Source organism: Aulostomus chinensis, chromosome 6 (genome assembly GCF_037954235.1).
Source record: "Aulostomus chinensis isolate RoL2024-O1b breed Wild chromosome 6, RoL_Achi_v1.0, whole genome shotgun sequence".
Lineage (NCBI taxonomy): Eukaryota > Metazoa > Chordata > Actinopteri > Syngnathiformes > Aulostomidae > Aulostomus > Aulostomus chinensis.
Genome location: NC_141325.1, coordinates 12,447,742 through 12,468,622, shown reverse-complemented (window position 1 = coordinate 12,468,622; position 20,881 = coordinate 12,447,742). Strand labels below are relative to the sequence as shown.

General features: G+C 41.2%; 2 protein-coding genes across 9 annotated transcripts in view; both read right to left on the bottom strand.

Moving 5' to 3' along the window:
* Nucleotides 1-532, bottom strand: part of gpat2 (glycerol-3-phosphate acyltransferase 2, mitochondrial) — a 108,166-nt gene extending 107,634 nt beyond the window's left edge. For 3 of the 8 annotated variants that reach the window (XM_086206532.1, XM_086206533.1, XM_086206538.1), the window contains exon 1: nt 329-532. The gene's annotated coding sequence lies outside the window, so the exon portion shown is untranslated. The remainder of the gene's footprint in view (nt 1-328) is intronic. The other 5 variants (XM_086206536.1, XM_086206539.1, XM_086206537.1 and 2 more) reach the window with 3 other exon arrangements.
* Nucleotides 533-11,771: 11,239 nt separating this feature from the next.
* Nucleotides 11,772-17,335, bottom strand: adra2b (adrenoceptor alpha 2B). The gene is made up of 2 exons (XM_086206530.1): nt 16,470-17,335; nt 11,772-16,289 (listed from the first exon to the last, which is right to left on the bottom strand). Exon 2 carries the CDS (start codon nt 16,279-16,281, stop codon nt 14,674-14,676), a length of 1,608 nt encoding a protein of 535 aa, XP_086062656.1. The 5' UTR covers nt 16,282-16,289; nt 16,470-17,335; the 3' UTR covers nt 11,772-14,673.
* Nucleotides 17,336-20,881: the final 3,546 nt, after the last annotated feature.

Here is a 20,881-nt window from a genome sequence, read left to right as displayed (position 1 = left end):
AAACTAAATACTTTACAAAAACGACTCTCTTTACTCCTCAACGCTTTTCCAGGCCTAGAAATTGCAATTTTCCCGTGACCTTCCGAGGTGTTTCGTGACCGCGTGAACCACGAGAAGACCGTGGCGTCGTTGCCTCACAAAAGCGGAAGGCTAAACTAGCATTAGCATATCGAAATTGTCAATATTAGCGAACTCTATAGCCGCCATTATCCTTGTTTACTGTCACAATGTTGATCCCATTTAACGGCCTAACGCAAATATTTACTGTTCAAATCTAAACACAACAGCACATAGAGAAGTTTACCCCGACGAAAACACGTTTACTTACCAAATAAAAGAATGTTTGTCCAGGTATCGAATGCTGCTCCTCTCCTCTCATCACGTACATGACGTGACGGTCACCTGTCCTCTAATTAGGTTCACCATCTGGCTGGAGGAACCACAGGCACCGTTAAAAAAAATCCCGTCGTATTATTAAACACCGCCACAACATTTACTGTTGTCCAGAAGCCAGGACTGTTAGCTTAACAACTAAGGTTGTTTTTTAAGGTTTATATACAGTATATTTCTTTTTTTTTTAAGTGCTTATCTTGGTATTTGATGTTGTTTTTATATATTTCTGCGTTATTTTTACTAATCTGATGCAACCCAATTTAAGGATTTGAGAAAAAAAATAATAGAAATAATGAATATTATCATCATCATCATTGTAAGTGTGGGGAAAGGTAAAGTGAGGAAGAGAAAAACAAACGATTAGGAAGCAATTAAGTTAATGATTGCAAAACAAATTTGATTCTACCATTAAGGGAAGAGTAATATTTATCAATTCCACTGACAATGTTTCACTTTGATATCAAACCCCACAAAGACCAAAATCATTACCCCTCCATTCATGGCTTTGTCAGAGTTTCAACTGCAGCTTGTGTAAAGGAGAGGCTGAGAGGAGAATGCTGCAGAGCCAGAATCACAGACAAATGACTGCTATCAGACGTAGCAGCTTAGATGCTACACAGCCAAGACAATGTGGAATCAATTTACTGTAGGTTTAGGTGCCAGGGCAATGTATTGGATTGTAACTAGAGCCAACAGTAAGCCTCAAGATTCTCTTTGAGGATTCATCCCAGCTGATGTGCTGCGGGTGTTTCTGAGTTCGCTGAAATCCAATGGGAATGAAAGAGTGCAGACATTTGACGCACAGGCGACGGGAAGCCCATACGTTCAAAATTATAAGAGGACACATCTGGAGAATGATTTTCTTTATTGTAGATGAACATATGTATCGGCCAGGCATTGATGGATCTGAAATTCACTCCAGTAATTTCACTGATTAGTTTCCTCTCTCTGTGCAAAGGTATGCTAATTGCTAAATTACTTTGGGGTGAATCCAAAAGACCCATTCATCTCTCCTCTTTTCAACTTGCTGTCATTGTATGGTTTGTAGCAGAAGAGTGAGACAAATCGCTCCTGAAAAGTTTTGTTGGAAAAGTACAGGTTTTTGTTTTGTTTTTGTTTTGAAGCTTTTAAAAGCAGGAGACTTCATTCAACATACACATGCACACACACCCCCAAAACATCAACAGAACAGGTCAGAAATGCACAACCAACGACAACAACTCATTTTACATTTATTCCTTTTCTAGGTTGAAAAAGATGCATGATTCATTTCACGGCCAATCTGGAGAAGCAGATCAAGCTGAAAATCTAAGAAGGACTTATTGTTAGCTTAACAGAATTATAGCACATGGCGACTGATTTACATATCCAGCAGACATAGAGCAATATTAGCATACATTTAGCTCAGTCTTATATCGCCTTTCCTTTTAGTTCTTTTGTCATGCACCAGCGCCTGAAGGATACATCAGGCTAGATTAGCAGCTTAATGTATTTTTGTGTAACATTGTGTACTTTGTGCTGGTATGGAGTTTACTGTATGTTCAACTGACTGCTAGAAGAGAATAGATGAGAAAAGAATCCTCCCCCAGATTACCACAAATGGCTATTAATGTTAAAAAAAAAAAAAAAGCTGAAAGTCTGGTAATAATTCTTAGTGAGTGTGTGTGTGTGTGTGTGTGTGTGTGTGTGTGTGTGTGTGTGAGTGAGAGAGAGAGAGAGAGAGAGAATTTGTGGACTCTTTCGCATCATACATATCGGGTCTCCTGTTAATAAATATTGATATGTAGCTACCACACACTGCTCTTGGTCAGCATTCCCATTTCATCAATCACAGAAGAGTTTTGAGCTTTGGTTACTTCAATTTTAGAGAAGCACCACATCACTAGATTCCATCCATCCATCCATCCATCCATCCATTTTCTTCTGCTTATTCTGATAAGGGGGGGGGGGGGGCTGGAGTCTATCCCAGCAGCTTCCGGGCGAGAGGCGGGGTCACTAGATTCCACTCTTTTGATTCTGGAGCAGAAAATACATATATCTACATGGCCTATAAATGTATCTTTGCCTATTTAAATTGACACTGGTGGAAAACACAGGGGAAAAAAAGCATCACAGCATAGCACATGATTGCCTAGTCCTGTTAAGAAGCAACATCCAAACGCTCATGGCCATGCTTGTGATATATGTCCCAGTAACATATTTATTGTGGGTGTGAACATTTCACAAGTTTTTTTTTTAGGCTAAGTATATGTTTCTTAGTACCCCATGACACATCGCTAAGTGACTGTGACTCACCGTTCGTGCCTTGAATATCTTTAATTTGCATTTATTCCATTTGACTGTTCATTTGCATCCCATACATGTTGTCAATAAAGTATTTAGTGTCCTTTCAGTCATGCAGATAACTGAAATAATTAGGCCTCCACCCACACATAAATGGTATTGACACATTCTCACTCTGGAGCAAGACGAGCACATGATGAGCCTATTCCAGATACATCATTACTTCAGATATACGTTGGAATAAATATGTCACCATCATCACTGCAAGGCTGACGTATGTGTACAATATGACACTGATATCTAGTTGACTTAGAAGCTTTTTACTGCAAAGCATCCGTGTAATTATAGCTTTTCCTTTGCTGAGGATTCTTTGTGTCTCTCCCTCCGTCAATGTGACTCGAACACTCACATACAAAAGAATACAGCTCGAGTAAAGATTCCCCGCTGTAAGCATGGCTTGATGCCAATTTGTGTTAGCCCCGTGCCATGTTTCATTATTGTTCGTTCCATCACTCAGTGGCCTCGATGCTTGAGAGACAATCTAGAGAATTTAGTTCCTGTCAATCATAAACACCCTTTCCAATCAAATTGCTCTCACGGCTCTTCTCTTGCCTCTGATCATACAAAAGCTTTTTTTCCCCCTGTGGAATAAGAGTGTGAAATTATCAGGTTAAAAACACATGAACATAAAAACACTTGTGGTTCCCCTGCAATTGAAACCCCCTTCTGAAGTATGCAGTCCAACAACAGTGTACTCAAGTGGCAGCACAGTGTTAATAGTCAAAGCCTGTCACTTAAACCTGTATTAATTTGATTTCATGGCCATTTGGGGGCAGAACAGAAAAGTTGTGAAGTCAACAACTGCAATCCTCACCTTTAGAGTCTGGAAACTATTAGTGAACTCATCCAACTGTTAAGGATCAACATTATGATTCATTTTGAGTAATGTTACTGTCAAACTGGTGAATAACTAGTTGAACATTCACTCTCCTTCTGCAGGTAGCAGAAAATATCTATCTCTTTAGTTTCTCAATTCTCCACTATGCTTGGAAAGTACTTTTTCTTTCAGTGAAACCAGTTGCTTGCTGTAGCTAAAATTGACACTGTGAAAGCTGTGAGAGGGAACAGAAACAGTAAAGTTTCAGCTGGACAGGTAAACAATGAGCTACAACTCCCACTGACTCCGTAAAGCCTGCGGGAAGCTACAGAGTTTGCTGGTAATTGATTATAGTCACTTAAAGAAAGTGAATTGTTCTGTTTCTCTTGGGCTTGCAGTTGCATGTGTGTATATTAAACTGCTTCTTTGAAAAGAATTGCTTATGTGTTCTCAATGTCTCCTTAGTACATTTGGGAATCTTCGCAAAGTTGCAGTATAAATTCATTTCTATTTTGCTCATCTTGTGCCAAATCTCAACAATCTCAGGGCATTTTTCAAATAGAGCTGTTCTTTTAGACCTAATATATATGCGCAAACATACAGGGGCAAAGAAACCCCCCTTATTAAAGTCTCTCAGAGCTATTTCTTTAAAGACAATTAATTATACAGGATGTTTTGAATTCATAATATGGTGAACTAATGACTAGTGTTACTGTCCTTGCCTTCATTCCATAAAAGAACAGTAACTTTATTTGCTTGTACACAAATGTCATTCAGACCCTAAAGGGGAGGAATCTGAATATCGTTATTGTCCAAAGTGTGACATCAAAGTGTGATGCTTTTTCAAAGCTTGCTTATATGCAATGTGAAGAAATTAGTACTACTGCTATGCTGTTTGAAATATACTTTAAATATATATTGCATTTTATCCCTCTACGCATAAAATGTCACATCATGCAAATATATTGAGTTCAATAAACCTAAATGCACTTCAACATCCAGGTTCACCGTAAGGTAAGAGTGTTATATAGTTGGCAGAGTGAGTTTTACAAGATATATCTAATTTAAACATGACTGACTTGCCTCACAGCTCCATGGGCACGCCATATAACATACAAGGGTTTCTTCTCAAAATTGGACTCACATATTGATGGCTATCAGAAATACTCAGGAGCATGAGTGTTGCTATAAATATCTGCAAAAATGAGCAACTCTATTTTCCCCACATGTCATAACCCATTTTCAGGCAATGCACAATAACAGGGAATGATAGTTAAAACTGTGAATAGAAAATAAAAAATAGATGATGGAGGAGAGTTTCATGGGTTTAGAAGAATACATCTGAAGCCCGGAACATCATTGACCAGGCAGCAAAGAAAAACCTACATAGTTTTAACAGAGTAACTCTCTTTGTTTGTTGGCCTCGTTTCTGGGTTTGAAAGTGGACTACAAAACATATTCATATTAAAATCAAAACTGTGAAAGCTTTGAAAGCCTCAGTGTGATCACCGGTGCAGACCTAAACAAGGATTGAATGTCAAGACTGTGATAAGAAATAAAGGCCTCTCTCTGTTTGCTATGCTGGATGATATCCTCCTGTTAGTCACATGGCGCCCCTCATCCACACTAATTATGAGAGGCCAACAAATGAAATCAGCCACTGTTACAGCTCAGAAGCACAGGGGAGAAACTGTGGGGTGATGCCAGGAAACTAAGGTCAGTGGCCTAATTTATTAAATGGTGCTGAATGGCGGTTAAATGTCTTCTTGTGTGATGATGCAATTGGAAACCCACAATCAGTCATTTACTGTATTTATAAAAACATATTCTATATTAAATAAAATCACTGTTATCATTGACAGGCTTCACAAGATGTAAAGAATTAATGACAATGTCAGTGCCATATATAAATATTCCTAGTCAAATAAGATGATAGTTTTGTTCAAATGAACTGTTTGATATTTTGATAAACAAAATTTTTCCAGTCTAGCCGGGTTCACAACCGATTCCATGCTTCTATCCCAGCATGACTGGGAACAAGGAAAGCCGTCCATCCATTTTCTACTGTTTATCCTGTTAAGGGTCGCGGGGGGGCTGGATCCTATCCCAGCGGCTTTGGGTGAGAGGCGGGGTTCACCCTGGACAGGTCACCAGTCCATCACAGGGCCAACACATAGAGACAGACAACCATTCACACTCACAGTCACACCTACGGTCAATTTAGAGTATCAATCAGCCTCGTCCCCTCTTGATGTCTTTGGACTGTGGGAGGAAGCTGGAGTACCAGAGAGAACCCACACAGGAACAGGGAGAACATGCAGACTCCATTGCACCACCGTGCTGTCAACAAGGGAAGCAAATATGTTTAAACCAACAGAAGCCCAACAGTCTTGTCTGCCTGTTCAACATAATTAGAAACCAGAAAAAAACAAAATGTATATATATATATATATATATATATATATATATATATATATATATATATATATATATATTCTTAACAAATTCTCACTTCAAAAAACAACAACAAATGGTCCCCACAGTTTATGAGATTTAATTTGTTAATATAGGAGATTTAGTGGAACAAGCAGGTTAATATTTTCATTGGACGATGATAGGCTAGCTTGTTCCAGGGTTTTGAGCGTTCACTGTACTACATTGAAGCCAAACCATGCTGCATACAGACACGGCCATCTTGCATGTGACTTGGAGCCAGAGCAGCAGTGCTGAAGCCCATCCTGACTCAATCTAATCAGTTCACTGCAAGAAGTCATTTGAATGCTTTGAAACAGACGAGTACAGTTAGGGAAAGGTAGCATTACATTCCCTCTCAACTGTCTTTTCCCAGGCGGGTCAGTAAGTGCATCTGTATTCCACTTGGAGCGACAGTCAATCATGACATTACATTACTTTTTTGTAAAGCATTAAATGACTATATAAAACTAAAAATGAGAAAGGGAAAAATGTGATAGAGCAAGCCTTGTTGTGCTGACCTGAACTGGGTTTGGACCCAATTAGTGCAACCACAGACAGACAGGACACCAGTGAAGACGAATAATGCCTGAAGGTTATTTATTAAATGATATAGGGAAAAAAAAACCTACTCTGTAGTAGGGAGGCTTGAATGGGGGAAAATGTGGTGCTTAAGTGTTATATGAATGGGATGTGTAAGAAACTCTGTGTGTGTGTGTGTGTGTGTGTGTGTGTGTGTGTGTGTGTGTGTGTGTGTGTGTGTGTGTGTGTGTGAAGGAGACTGTTGGGGTCAGGAGAAAAACAGGGTTATAGCAGGGTGTTCATGTAGTCTCAGAGGAGGTCTTGGGAGGTGAAGGAATCACAGAGGAGGCCTCAGAGGGCAGTGGCCTCATGGTGCAGTTCTGGAGGGGCATTGGCATTACAGAGGAACTCATGTGGGTTCAGTACATTGAAGCACTGTGTGCAGGTCCAGGCTTCTGCCTATAGCTGGGCTGGTAATTGACTGCAGGCGTGGCAGATTGTTGATTAGCAGCACCTGTGCTGCTGGTCCTCCCAGCCAGAGGAGGACGGCCATGGAGAGCACTGGGAGGATCCCTAACAAGCCTAAAACAACAGAACCTTTACTCAGGTGTACAAGAAAGAGGAACAGGTTTCTTTTTTTGGTCACACACTATACATGCAAGAAGACGTAATGTGAAAATTTCTGTTATATTTAGATATTTAGATGTGTTGCTTTAGAGGCAGTGCTACACTGAGACTTAAGTTGAGGCTTAGCCTCTACGATTCCTTAAAAACAGGATGAGACCTGATGCACAGAGGTCACTAGGAATCAATTGGGATGGAAGGTGATTTTCAGACTGCTTCTGAATTTAAATTGAACACTTTCAGCATATAATTGAAAAAAAAAGTTACATTTTACACCAAGCAGGAGTTAAGAGACTACAGACATCAGCAAAAATCTAACAGAAATGAATTAATAAAGGATGTGGGAGCCCCTAACAGCCTAATAACGTAGGATATATGTCTTGCTATCATTTCCAGCAGATTTATTTATCATGGAAATGTTCCGCTTGCTAGGCTACTGTCCTACTACAGCTCTAAGAGGACATGACACTTTCATATCCAAACACCACATCCTGTTCTCCTTCCAGTGCCAAAATCACGCACGCACGCACGCACGCACGCACGCACGCACGCACGCACGCACACATGAACATAGTAGCTAATTTGTGTGTCAACAAACATCCTTCTTTTTGCAATCTCATCATCCCTCTTTTCTTACTCTCAATCTGCCACATAAACACACATGCGCTAACACAAACGCAAACACACACACACACACACACACACACACACACACACACACACACGCACACACACACAGCTCACTCAAGAGAGATTTTGTTGAAAAGGTTCAAGGCAAGATTGATGCTGCACTCATTATGTTGAATCAATGAACAAATTATACAGTATAGTGCTCCTAATGCTTGAGCTGAACATTTTAGAGAAGAAAAGCTTTCACAAGTCTGAGCTTTACCCATTCTTGTCTTACATATTGTAACAGTATACAGTATGTGCTGACATTCACAAGTGTGTGTCTGTACAGTTGAGTGTTAGCTATCTGTTTCTCTATTTTAAGACAGTTTGTTTCTCTTAGTGCATGCTTTGATTTAACGTGTGTGTGTGTGTGTTTGTGCATACGCTTGTGTACTCTGATTTGTGTGCTTGTGTTCCTGATGTGAGTGCCTGCATGTCAAAATGAACTTTGTGACGTTTCCATCGTGGCTCGGCTAAATAAAGCCCCGGCCTTTCTTGGAAGTCTCAAACAACCGAACAAGTCATCTCTTTCATTGTGTGCGAGCCTCTGACACATCAAGTGTGGATTTTGTGGTCATTTCATTACCTCCGTGTGTAATTCCGAGCAGATGATTCTGCTCTGATTTTGATTCCTTTCACAGTTCCTGCTTTTTTATTGGGAACACTAATGGAGTTATTACAGCAGTACCAGACGCTGCTAATATCAACAAAGTTACAATTTTGCTTTGACAACAGCAGAAAGCTTGATAACACGTCAAGCTTTATGTTCCTGAACAAGAAAATAGAATTGAGTCTTAATTCAATGATGACTCCTGAGTATTTCTCTAAAAATCATCATACTTCCTGCATTGCTTTTATTTTCATAAAGGTTTGTGAGTCAACCTGCGAAGTTGATTTGATTTGCTAAGTCTGGCTTTTTCTTAGCACCGCATTACTGCTGAAGCCAAAGTAATGAAAAAAAAAAAGGGAGTCATAAATCACTCGAGTAATCTGCCACACTTTACATCTCAGGAATGCATTGAACAACCTTTTTTTTTTTTAAACAAACTAGCAAATGATAAATAAACCGATTATTGGAAATGATTTTGAGGCTGATTGTTACATTTTGTTCATCAGTTATTCTACTTTGATGCTCGAGTACATCATATTTACATATAAATGAACATCCCTCCTTACATCTAAGCCCTTGGCAGATGAGTTCTCGCAAGCTCATTTCCACCAGGTAAATCTCTCTGTATGTCACAGTACATGAAGTAAATATAGCAGGAAGGTGCATACTGAGCATGCTCTGAGAGCCGGCTACTTCCTGTCCGTGCTCTGCTAACTTGCATGTGAATAAATAACCTAATTGTGCAGCTTTTCTAGACTTTTCAAATGTCATTCGAGCAAAGGGATCAAATTATGACAGTGAAACTAATCATTTTGCCGAGGCTGTTTGAAACCCAAAACAATTTATTCACCCTTTAGCTGTAACAGTGGAGCAGGCTACAGTGGGGCCTATGAAGGGCTGTTCCACACTATTGTTTAAATGTTTTCAACATCATAGTTTATGGTTAGTTTATGGTCGTTTAACTATCTCAGGGTTGATTGTGATAATTAGGTTCTTTTCAGTTCAATGCCTTATTTTTTTCCCAGAAAAGACAACTCTACATCAGCTAACTACCCGCTGTTATGATTACATTTCCTCCCATATAATGATGCAATCTGAAACCCACAATCTCGCAATGACAGTATTCATAATACAAGCTTTTCTGTATCGACCCAAACGTTATTGCCCATTGCAATGTTTTTATGTTTGGCTTCATTGATTTTTTATTTTCGTTCTTATTATGTTGGGCAACTGTACAAAGGCACTCATACAAATGTCATTTCCATACATTATCAACAAAAGCTGACTGGAATTGAAAGACAAATTGCCAAACACACCAGAGAACAATAACTTAAAAAAATGTCAGAGCCAAAATAATCAAACCCTATACACTTAAACTATGACCATTCATGAGTTATTCAATCACAGATATAGCCCAAAATATTTAACCTAATTAAGCAACACAAAAGGAGAAAATGAATCATGAAGAAGACAAAAAGCACAGGGAATACATAATTATTATTCATACTCTCTTTGGCAGCGAGGCTTACCAAGAAATTTATCGAGCACTGAGTGCTCTATGTACTAGGTGTTCTATTCAATTTCTAATTTCTATTAAATTTCATGAAGAGAAGTTGATAACAATGAAGGATGAAGTATAACACTGATCAGAGCCTTTACTGTGAAAAAGTTATGTTAAAAAATGACACGAAAAATTCTTGGAGTGTCTTCTTTTTCAAGGCTTAAACCTGAATTTAGTTTTCTCAAATTATTCTCTCTTAGATTCGTGGACCACACGCACACACGTAAGCACACACACACACGTAAGCACACACACACACACACACACACACACTCACAAACACACACACACACACACTCACAAGTACCATTTAACAGTCACAGGCTCTTAAAGCGATTCTAATCATAATTGACTTTGCCCCCTACATAAAAAAAAAGACCTAAAGACCTTTTTATGTGAGATTTCACAAAGCAAAAACTGAATTTTAATGTCTCCACCTTCACTACGGTGAGGAGCTGCCTGTTCTGTCTCTCATTTTTCATCCTGCCTCTTGGGTGTTTTCAACAGCCAAATTACAGATAGTAGAAATCTATCTGGTGTTTTTATAATGTGGAGGAGACTGGAAATGGAAAATGCTCAGTGCTGGAACGCCCTCAGAACACATACATATTCATACGGAGGAATGCTTCATCCATCATAAATTTGAAAACGATTGTTATCGTGTGTTTCTCTGTTGTACGATATATATATGTTTGCATCCGTGTGTGTGTGTGTGTGTGTGTGTGTGTGTGTGTGCGTGCGCCCCTACTGCCCCACCCTTTTGTGATTTTCTTGATCTTGTATGCATAAGAAAGCAAAGGGTGCGTTGTATGTCCTGTTAGTTGGGTTCTCTCCAGCCTCAGCAGAGGACCTACTGCCAAACATCAGGCCTGTTTTATATTCCAGCTAAGGCTAGAGTGTAAAAGAGCTTAGGGACAGCGTGTCTATGTGAATATAAAACATCATAAACACACCTCACCGCCTGCTGTACACTTGTCTTGGATAACTTATCTGTTCGCCTCCTTGTCCAACTCAAATCACAGCACAACCGTGAATATGGAAATGAAACTGAGGACAGTTTGTGTGTGTATGTTTTTTTTTGGGGGGGGGGGGGTTTAGGGGCTGGGTGTGTGTGTGTGTGTGGGGGGGGGGGGGGGTTAACCTCCTTGAGTGTGTGCATTTGAAAAGAATGCACGACAAAGGGATTTGTTTAGCTATTGAGGGACGTTGAGAAATCCCCAAACTGTCCATCAGCACAAATCAATTAGGATTCACGGCAGGCTCTCTGACCTCAAATATAACAAGCTGTCACAGGACACGTGTGCTTGTGGCTATATCCGCATGTGAGTTAAGCATGTTTCATGACTTGAATTCAGTATGTTGACACTTCGATGTGTGCCTGCATTTGTGATATTTGGCAAGATGCTCCGATGCCTTGCGGACTTGCCTCTTGTTTGTTGGCAGAGGAACATCATGCTGTTCCTGTAAGCGGCCTACTTCTCACGTCCCACTGTGCTCAAGGAACTCGCAATGGTATCATGAACCGCCATCAACCCATAATGTTATTGACTATATTCTGAAGTTGTTTTGCCACTCAGGGCTATATCATAACGGGTTCAAATAGCACTTCAGTTTAGCATGCTAGTAAAACATGATGCTTTTAAAACACTGGCATTTGTAAAACAACTTCTGCTGGAAATGACCTTTTATCCTCTTTCTGCAACCCTGATGTTGTGTGATATACGAAACAAACAAAGAAGGGAATGACTCATGCTTTTCCAAATAGCTTTATTTTTCAAACTGGAGGGGGATGATCACGCTGGGGGGAGGATAGGAGACTGTAAAGCTCAGACCGTACAGCTTGCTCCAAACGTAGAAGGGCAACAGACAATACAGGCGATTTCCGGAGAAAGAAGAGTGCTAAAGAGGCAGATCACTGCACCTGTCACCTTTGAGTCATAATTCATATTTAAAATTAAAAAAAACAACAACAAACAAACAAAGCAGCAGTCTCACCACATTAAGCCATGGCTGAGTTTTAGAGGGTAGGGGTGGAGGAGGTGTGTGTGGGTGTGGGTGGGGGGGGGGGGGGGGGGATTGAGCAGCAACTCATTTTGATAAGAAAGAGCCATGTTGCATGACCTCGGTGGTTATTTTAGCTATAATTGCGTTGCTATGGCTGTTTGTATTTCTGGGGTGGAAAATAACCAGACAAGGACGGGAAACAGTTGTGTACATGGACTCTTAACGCCGAGCACTTTCTATTCAGCTCTCCACACACATCTGTGGGATATAGAATGTAGTCTTCACAAAGGCTGCAAAGCATCCAACTGAGTCTTCCCATGAAAGTTTCATATTCAATTACATTTTCCATAAAAGTTTTCCTGGGGAGAGATTTCCCAGCTGTATGCTTGATAAATTGTACATTCATGAATGTAATTTTACCATTAAACTGTTTACCATACTTTAACGAGATGAAAACCTGATGGCAGTGTAGCATCATAGGTTATGAATTATGCACATAACTCAAAGTTCATGTTCTTTCAGTTCCACACGGATACGTCCTCCGAGCCTGTATAGAGCTCAGTCTCACACAACCACAGCTTGATGATGAAAAATCAATTACTCTCCTGTTCAAGCACGTAAAGATCTGTACAATGCTGTCACTCTTCAATCAGTTCCACGTTGGTTGACTTTCAGAATGAAAGCACATTAGCAGAACAATAAATAGACAGAAAACACAAAATAGTTTGAAATAAATAATACAATTTTCAACCTTTGCCTGCCCAATCTGTCATAAACAGCAAATATAGAGAAAGACTTAAGTAAAGCAACACTAGAGCCAGAAATCACTGAGTCAGGCTAGGGTCCTGAGGCTCTTTGGTCCCTTCAGGGTGATTACTAAAAAGCCATGTACTCAGTATGACTGATAAACACTGAATTACAGTTCAGTAAGACTTTCTAAAAGTATTGACACACTACTGAGCTCTCCATTAAGTGGAAAACTGTCACATGACAGACAGTAGGAACGTTTGTCTCCATTCTTCTCAGTATTACAGTAGATCTGACGTTCACAGCAGCCGAAAGAAGCATGCACGCACAAGCATGCGCGCGCACACACACACACACACACACACACACACACACACACACACACACACACAAGCGCGCATACACACGTCAGCAGAATTAGACAATTAATACAATTGAATTGTTGCTGCTGACAGCCCTTGTCCCATTGAATCAATAAGCCTGTGTGTTGTTGTTCACACTGTTATTTTGTTTTTGTTTTTTGAAACTGTAGAACCTCTTGGAGTGAAAAATAAATTTACCATTTATTGTCATGCCACCCAGCAACAAATGTGCCATGTGGAGGTCCACTGCAGGCGATGAGTGACTCAGCCAAATGATCCTCATGTACCCATGTAGGCATAACTAGGCGTAACATTACACATCCATAATTGCATTGTTCATTTTCTTTAAATGTTTACCTGCTAATACTTCTGGAAAAACATGTGCACACATTGAATAAGATTTCCAGTCTTCAGCTGATGCCCCTCCCATGAGATACTGTAAATGTCATTGTTCGAGGGGCCAGAACAGTTTTTTTTAACTGTTATCTAAATGTCCAAAAATATTAAGTGGAAGGGTTGATCGGTCCAGTCCACAACCGTGATAATCCAGGTCCAAAAACCGTGGAGAGCAACATTCTGCTTCAATTTACATTTCAGTGATATTTGTTCACTTCCTTGAGTCCAAAGTATACCACAGTAAATCTGCATGTCACGAAGGTGAAAGACAAAAACGGTGCAGTGTCATTAAAAACAACCTGAGTGTCTGTTATGACCCATACCAAGCCAAGAGGTATTTGACATGGAGGCCTTCCTTGTTCAAATCCTCACGTTGAAAGGTTGCCCCCTTTTCTGTGCTATCACATTTGAGTCAGAAACCACATGTTGTTGCGCTTTCAGATTAAAAAAAAAAAGAAAAATTAGAAAAAAAAATACAGGAACACATGTTTGCCCTGCAGCCAGACAAATTAAGACTGCAGACGTAAGAAATCACCACTATCTTTGTGTGCTCCTTGTGCTCTGTATTGATAGACAAAGGGCCCCAGGCTCAGCGGAATCTAAGGGTGATTTTCCTTCTGATTGTTTTCTCCAATTGTCCTGGAGTCCTTCATGGGTAGAAGTACCATATATGTTCAGATATTAAACTGTCTTTCATAGGAGTAAAGTCTCAGTTTTCTGGAATATGCTCTTAGTCCAGTGTGTTGTATGTGTGCCAAAATCTCTGGAATTGTACCACTCTTTTTCCTCAACATTATTCATTACCAAACATGATTCGAAGATTCAAATATGTTAAAAATGTTATGAGCAACACTAAGATTCTATCACTAAGTCTCTCTCTCTCTCTCTCTGCCTTTATTCTGCATCTCGTTTTCTCTCCCACCCTGTTCTGTCTCAGCTGCAAGCACAGATTTCAAAGTCCAAGTTTTCAAACTACACATTCTGTGGCTCTTAAAGAGAGTAGCTCTTAGTTCTGAATTTTATGCTGGCATTCCCAGAGTTCAACATATTCTCTAAACAGCCCTTTGAGTGTTCTGAAAAATGTAGCTGAGTGTTCTTTTCTTTGCCTCAGAAATTTCAAATTTCACGTCCATCATGATTCGATCCTATGCTAAAAGAAAGTACCCTTGGGGCCGCTGCACAGGATCTTTTTGAAAGCCTTTCTGAAATCTTTGTTGAAGATGGTGTAGATGACCGGGTTAAGAGATGAATTGCAGTAACCAATCCAGAAGAAGAAAGTAAATAGTGGATTGGGGATGGTGCACGTATCAGGGCACACTGCCCTGAGAGAGTAGGTGAAGAAGAACGGGAACCAGCACACCACAAACACACCAATGACCACAGCCAGAACAAATGTGAAGCGCTTCTCTCTGTTGACCATGGCTTTTCGCCTTGCTGCTCCAGGGTTGTTGTCTGTTTTTGACTTCCTTCCTGGAACCAGCCGAGCCCCCTTTGAAGTGGCAATCACATCCCGGTAGCGCTTGAGGGAGGCTGGGGAGTGGACACCCCCTGCAGCAGGTGACCCTGCCATGCTAGTGCTCCCTCGACCTCCTCCGTTGCTGGCCTCCATATCGCTTTCTGTGCTTGAGCTGTCACCGTTGTTATTGTCTGCTTTTCTCCCTCTCTGACGCTTGCCCTTATTCTCTTCCTCTTTAGTTTTGCCCTTCTTCCGCTCCTCTTTAGACTTGGCAGGGGCAGACGGAGGCACAGAGGAGGGAGCTGAGGGGCCATGGGGAGAGTTATCAAGGGATGCTGTAATTGGGGTCATGGCTGCAGAAGGAGATGGAGGTTGCAGGAGATTATTGGGGGTGGCATTCTGGGAGGTTTGAGACTCTCCTGGGGAAGGAGAAGGGGTAATGGCGAGGGTAGGGGGTCTGTTGTTGGAGGCTTGGTTGGATGAAGGGCTTTCTTCATCTTTCTTACCGTTGGCTTGCATATGACGTGCAGGCTGACAGGGTGTTGCGGAGCCGGCCCCGTCCTTCCTGGGCTCTCCAGGAGGGCACCTTGTTCTCTGCTTTGCAATTTGGTAGATTCTTACGTAGACCAGGATCATGATGAGGCATGGAGCGAAGAAGGAGCCGATAGTGGAGTAAAGTATGTACCAGCTCTCATCATTCAGTTGGCACTGTGGCCCTCTCTCTGTCCCTAGGTCTCCCGCCTCACTTTTGTTGAGTGAAAGCAGGGGAGGAAAGGAGATGATGGCAGAGATGAGCCACACCACCACGATGGCGGCTTTTATGCGTCTGGGAGTGCGCTGACGTCCATAAGTAACCCTGGAGATTGACAGGTAGCGGTCCAGTGAAATGGCGCACAGGTGCACGATGGAGGAGGTGCAGAAGAGCACATCTAGCGCCAGGTAGATTTCACACCATAGAGACTTGAAGTACCAGTAGCCAAGTAGTTCATTGGCAAGTGAGAAGGGGATGATGAGTGTGGCCACTAGAATATCTGCAGCAGCCAGTGACACCAGGAAGAGATTCTGAGGACCTCGGAGAGACCTGCTGGTCAGGACAGCAATGATGACCATAATGTTCCCCACAATGGTGAAGAGCACCATTAACGTTATGGCGGTGGCAAAGGCCGCCGTGGCTTCAGGAGAATAAGGGGCTTCGAGCTTTACGACGCTCTGGTTGCAGGGGACCGAGGCTCTGGCGATGCTCACACTGCTGTTCCAGCTGCTCAGCTCCATGGAGCAGCCGCTGTCCAGAACCGAGGCCATGCTGGAGTCTTAATGAATTAAAAGAAATTGGATTTGTTACTTAGTTTCATTTACTTTGAAAATGTCCTTTACTGATTTTTAAAATTAATTCACGTGGCTTAAATTGTCAGATTTTGCGCTATAAACGATCTTCTTTTATACATATAAAATAAGTGATTGCAATAAATGATCATCTGCGTGATAATTACCTTAGCTGTTCTCGTTTAGTCTCTGTGTTGAATGTTAGCTCCCTTGCATCCTCCACGGCAGGTCTTCCAAGTCCATTTTAAGCATACAAAACAGTTCTGGGTAATGCGTCAGGACACGGATCAATGGGTTTTAATTAAAACGCCTTGACACTTTATTGCACAGATATTTTCCGTCCAACATTTTCCGTTGTTTTTTTTTTAATGTATGTGCGTAAAGCTGACTGCTGCGCACCAGCCTCGAGCTCACTTACAGTATAGAGCGCCTACAAAAAACAAAACAAAAAAAAACTTATTCAGCGCGGGAAGGACAACATTTTCCTGTTTAATCTGTTAATTTGTTTGAGAGCTGGTGTCCTGATTTCTACGAGCATTAACAGGGAGTTAAATCTGAATATTAAAATAATACCAGTGTCAATAATCTCCGTGCGTCATTGCCTGCAGACGCGCTTCTTACTTGTCCATCTTATCTGAGCAGGGAATCATTCAGTGAATAAAGTTATTATGGAACAATATTTACACACATTCGCCAATAAAAACGATAAAAGGTGTTCTCCACGTCTTAAACGCGAAATATTGCCGCCGTTTCCAATCAGTCCAGCAGCCTCAAAGTTCCTTCCAGTCCTGCGCCTTCAAAACCCTTTCCTTTCTCTTCGCCCGCGAAATGATCCAACAGAGTGCGTCCCAGCAATCGTCTCTCGCTCCTTGGTGCGTCTTTTTCAACCCAAGTTCACCAGGATGCCATGATTCAGTAGCTCCGCTGGCGCACATCGCAGGCTCCCTTGCTGAGGCGCAGCAGCATCTCCTCTTGAGAACAGGACTTCACGACGAAATCTAATAAGTGGGGTGCCTCCCATCTCCCTCTTGCACTTCTTTTTAGACCCGGTGATGTCATTGTGGAGCTGCGGGCGTCATGGGATACTTACTTTCTCCATCTCAGAGCCCCACCCTCCCTCCTCTCTCTCTCTCTCTCTCTCTCTCTCTCTCTCTCTCTCTCTCTCTCTCTCTCTCTCTCTGTCTGTCTCTACTGCAGATCCACTGAGTTAGGCAGCCACATTAAAAAGCGCATGTTGGGTGGCATTGCCTTGGTCAATTAACTCTTGGATGCTGAGGTGTCTAACTGATGCCATCTGTTTTACCTATTGCCAGCACTTTTCACTTATCATTACGATCATTACAATCATCATCATCATCATCATCATCATCATCATCATCATCTACTTCTTTACATGTGGAGTGCTTTTAAAATTAAAAACGGTGCTTTGATCCCTGCAGATTTAGACTTTGCGCTTATTCAACATTTTCCACATAACTTTCAACTCTTTCAGAGGCGTTAAACATCTGGTTTGTAACAGCTGAGGTACTCAAGGTCACTGACATTCATATTTCACAGAGCCTGCTCACAAGCCTGTTTACTAGATTTTTAACCTGCACTCACATTGCATTCACACAGGCACTGTGATTTATCCCAGTGCCTGTGTGAATCAAAAATACAGGTGTGTCTAAAAAGGAGGAATCATTAAAGTCAGTGATGGAAGAGGTTTAAAAAAAAAAAAAACCTTCATCTTGAAGAATGATCCCCTTCAAATGCATTATCTGTGGTGGTTGCATATCAGGGTATCACATTTATAAATGTAGTCGGCAAAGAAACATGATTACATCACACACACGTTGCAGTGAATCTGATTTTCTTATGCAATGAGACCCAGTGAAGTTACAAAATGTCTTCTACATGTACCAGAACCCTTAATGAACTATGTCACCTTCCATCTTTGCTCCTAGTTGAAGGTACCAGGCAAAACAAAGCACTTGTTGTGGTTTTATTTGCTCATACATTTACATCATCACTTCACTTGACTTCCATTTAAAGCACTCTGCATTACGCAACCTGCGACACATCCTCCTCCAAGAAGCATAGGCATCAACAGCACCTCTCATCATATGTTGCCTGCTAGAGGTCAAGCACCTGATTGTCAAAGTGAAATCTGCGTCACTGGGGCTCTTTCCTGCTGTTTTGCATAAATTAAACAGTCTATCTTGTGGCGTTTGAGAGGAGGTAGGAGGACCCTGTGATATAAACTCTCACAAGCAAACAATAGACGCACACCAGCCTACACATCCAAGCTAGTGAATGGTTTGTGGGTAGGAGGTCTGCTCGCTTGTTTTTGTGCTTCAGCCCCCACCCAAACACCCCCCCCCCCAACACGCATTACTGGTTTAATTAAAGAGAGGCCCAGCTGGCCACCCACTGAAGTACAAATATGGGCCCTGCTCTCCGATTGTGTGACCTCAACTAGCAGCCAATAATGGTTATACAGTTTTGCTCCATGCTATATTTTCTAAATATAAAGAGGAAAGAAGAGCTAAGTGTTCTCCTAACAAGAATATCTGCTCCTGTGGGTGAATTGTGTGCAGTGACGCAGTAGGAAGAAAGAAAAAAAAAAAGAAGCATTCTGGGGTGAGAGAGGGGTGTGTCTCTTTTGCCAAGGTTATATAGACTTCAGCAGCACATAACATGCACCACACAACATACTGCTATTGAAGAGCATGTTGTATAAGAGCATGTGCTCTACAAATATGTGTGCGTGACACACACACACACACACACACACACACACACACACACACACACACACACACACACACACACACACACACACACACATAAAGAACTCAAGCCTGGAGGAAATTCTTCTGTCATGGATCACGCAAAGAGTCTTCCTTAACATCTCAGACTGAGAAAGTTTTCACTGGAAAGTCAGGAAGGGGCACTCAATCGCTCTGAGAAGTTGCTCATTTCATTCAAACCATGTTTAGAAGTTTCCTGATAGAAAGAGATTTTCATATGAAAAAAGTTGAAGAGAAATCATCTTTAAAGACCGTATCCCAAATGAGTGCCAGATAACTGTGGGTCAGCATAGTGCAAGCCTCATGTGGAAATCTGTGCACACTTTGGTTCAGGTCCAAATCAAATAAAGAATCCACCCTTTGGATTCTTCGGTTATTGGTTTGATTCAGCTTCTGTATTGTATATGCTCTTGTAGTTGTACCTCCAGGCAAAGATTGTATTTGAGACATTGAGAGTGTGGAGAACATTTCTGCTCTTTTAAAAGGTAGGATCAGATTTTAGGGTTAAACTTGGCATTAAGTTTAGATTCAATAAGGTATGGAGGGCTTTACAGCTTTTATGCCAATGAAAGATTTCCTTTTTTCAGAGTGTTTATGGGCGATCTAAAGTGGTTAAACTATTTCATAAGAAAACACATTAGTATCCATCTTGTTCATGTTCTTTTATTAGAATCATTTTATGGTGACCAACCTGTGTGAGAATCACAAGGGAATACATTACATTAAGTTTGTTCTCAGAGGTAAAGCTGCGAAAGCATGAGTGTGTGTTTACCAGCAACACACACACATGCACAATTACAGAGGCATCTCCCAGATGGTCACACAGTAATTTTCCTGACTGCATTTGTAATGATAACTATGATTGTGTGTGTGTGTGTGTGTGTTTGTGTGTGTGTTTTGCATGTGTGTTATATCACCACATTGCATTGCAATCCTTCAGCAAACACTATCACACACTGCTCCTATCACCTATTTGTGCTCTTCTGCATCTCAGCCTTGTGTGAGTCTCCAGCTGTGAACATCACCACGTCAGACATGTGCGATCCAAGTGATAATCCCTGATCTGTCATGGTGCAAATTTTTTTTTTTTTTTAAATGGAGGTATAATGTTTATAAGTACATTCATCACACAGAGAGATCGTGTCAATGGCATACGTGTAATATAAGATGAAGGCCTCAGGAAAGTAACCTGAACAATAGAGAGGTGATTTCATTAACGTCCTGACAGACTGAAAAAGAAAAGTATTCAACAAATGACACGACAGCAACAAAGGGAAGTGAAAGAATCTTGCTTCTAAAGATAAATTAAGGGCGATGTAAGCGGCACTAAAAGTAATTTAAATGTAGAGATGGACAGTCACGTGGTGGGAAACTACACACTGAAGATGTGAGTGTCTGCACATGTGGGTCGGTTAATGTAGAACAGCTACTGCTGGCAGAATGACAGTGATGTTGTAGTGGAAGTGTGTTTGTGTGTGTGTGTGTGTGGGGGGGGGGTGGCAGAACAGATAATAAAAGGTCTGACAGCGTCATCTGCTGGTTTATTTTATACTAGTTTGGTTTCTGTAAGTATCCCTATTAGTCACTAGAGGTCAGTGTTGCACTTTAAACAAACAATCAGAGCTTGGTCATAGAGCTGTTTTGGCCTTAGTTAGGAAACCACTTCAGTTATCCAGATTGATTATGTATTAAGGATCGTTCTTCTCTTCTTCATCTATCCTCTGTAGTTTCATTATTTTTTCTTAAATATTAATAAATGTTGATGGAATAAGAAACAGTAACCCTTT

Bases quoted from the DNA above. Each gene is read 5' to 3' on its own strand.
- adra2b (XM_086206530.1), bottom strand. From the start codon at position 16,281: ATGGCCTCGGTTCTGGACAGCGGCTGCTCCATGGAGCTGAGCAGCTGG.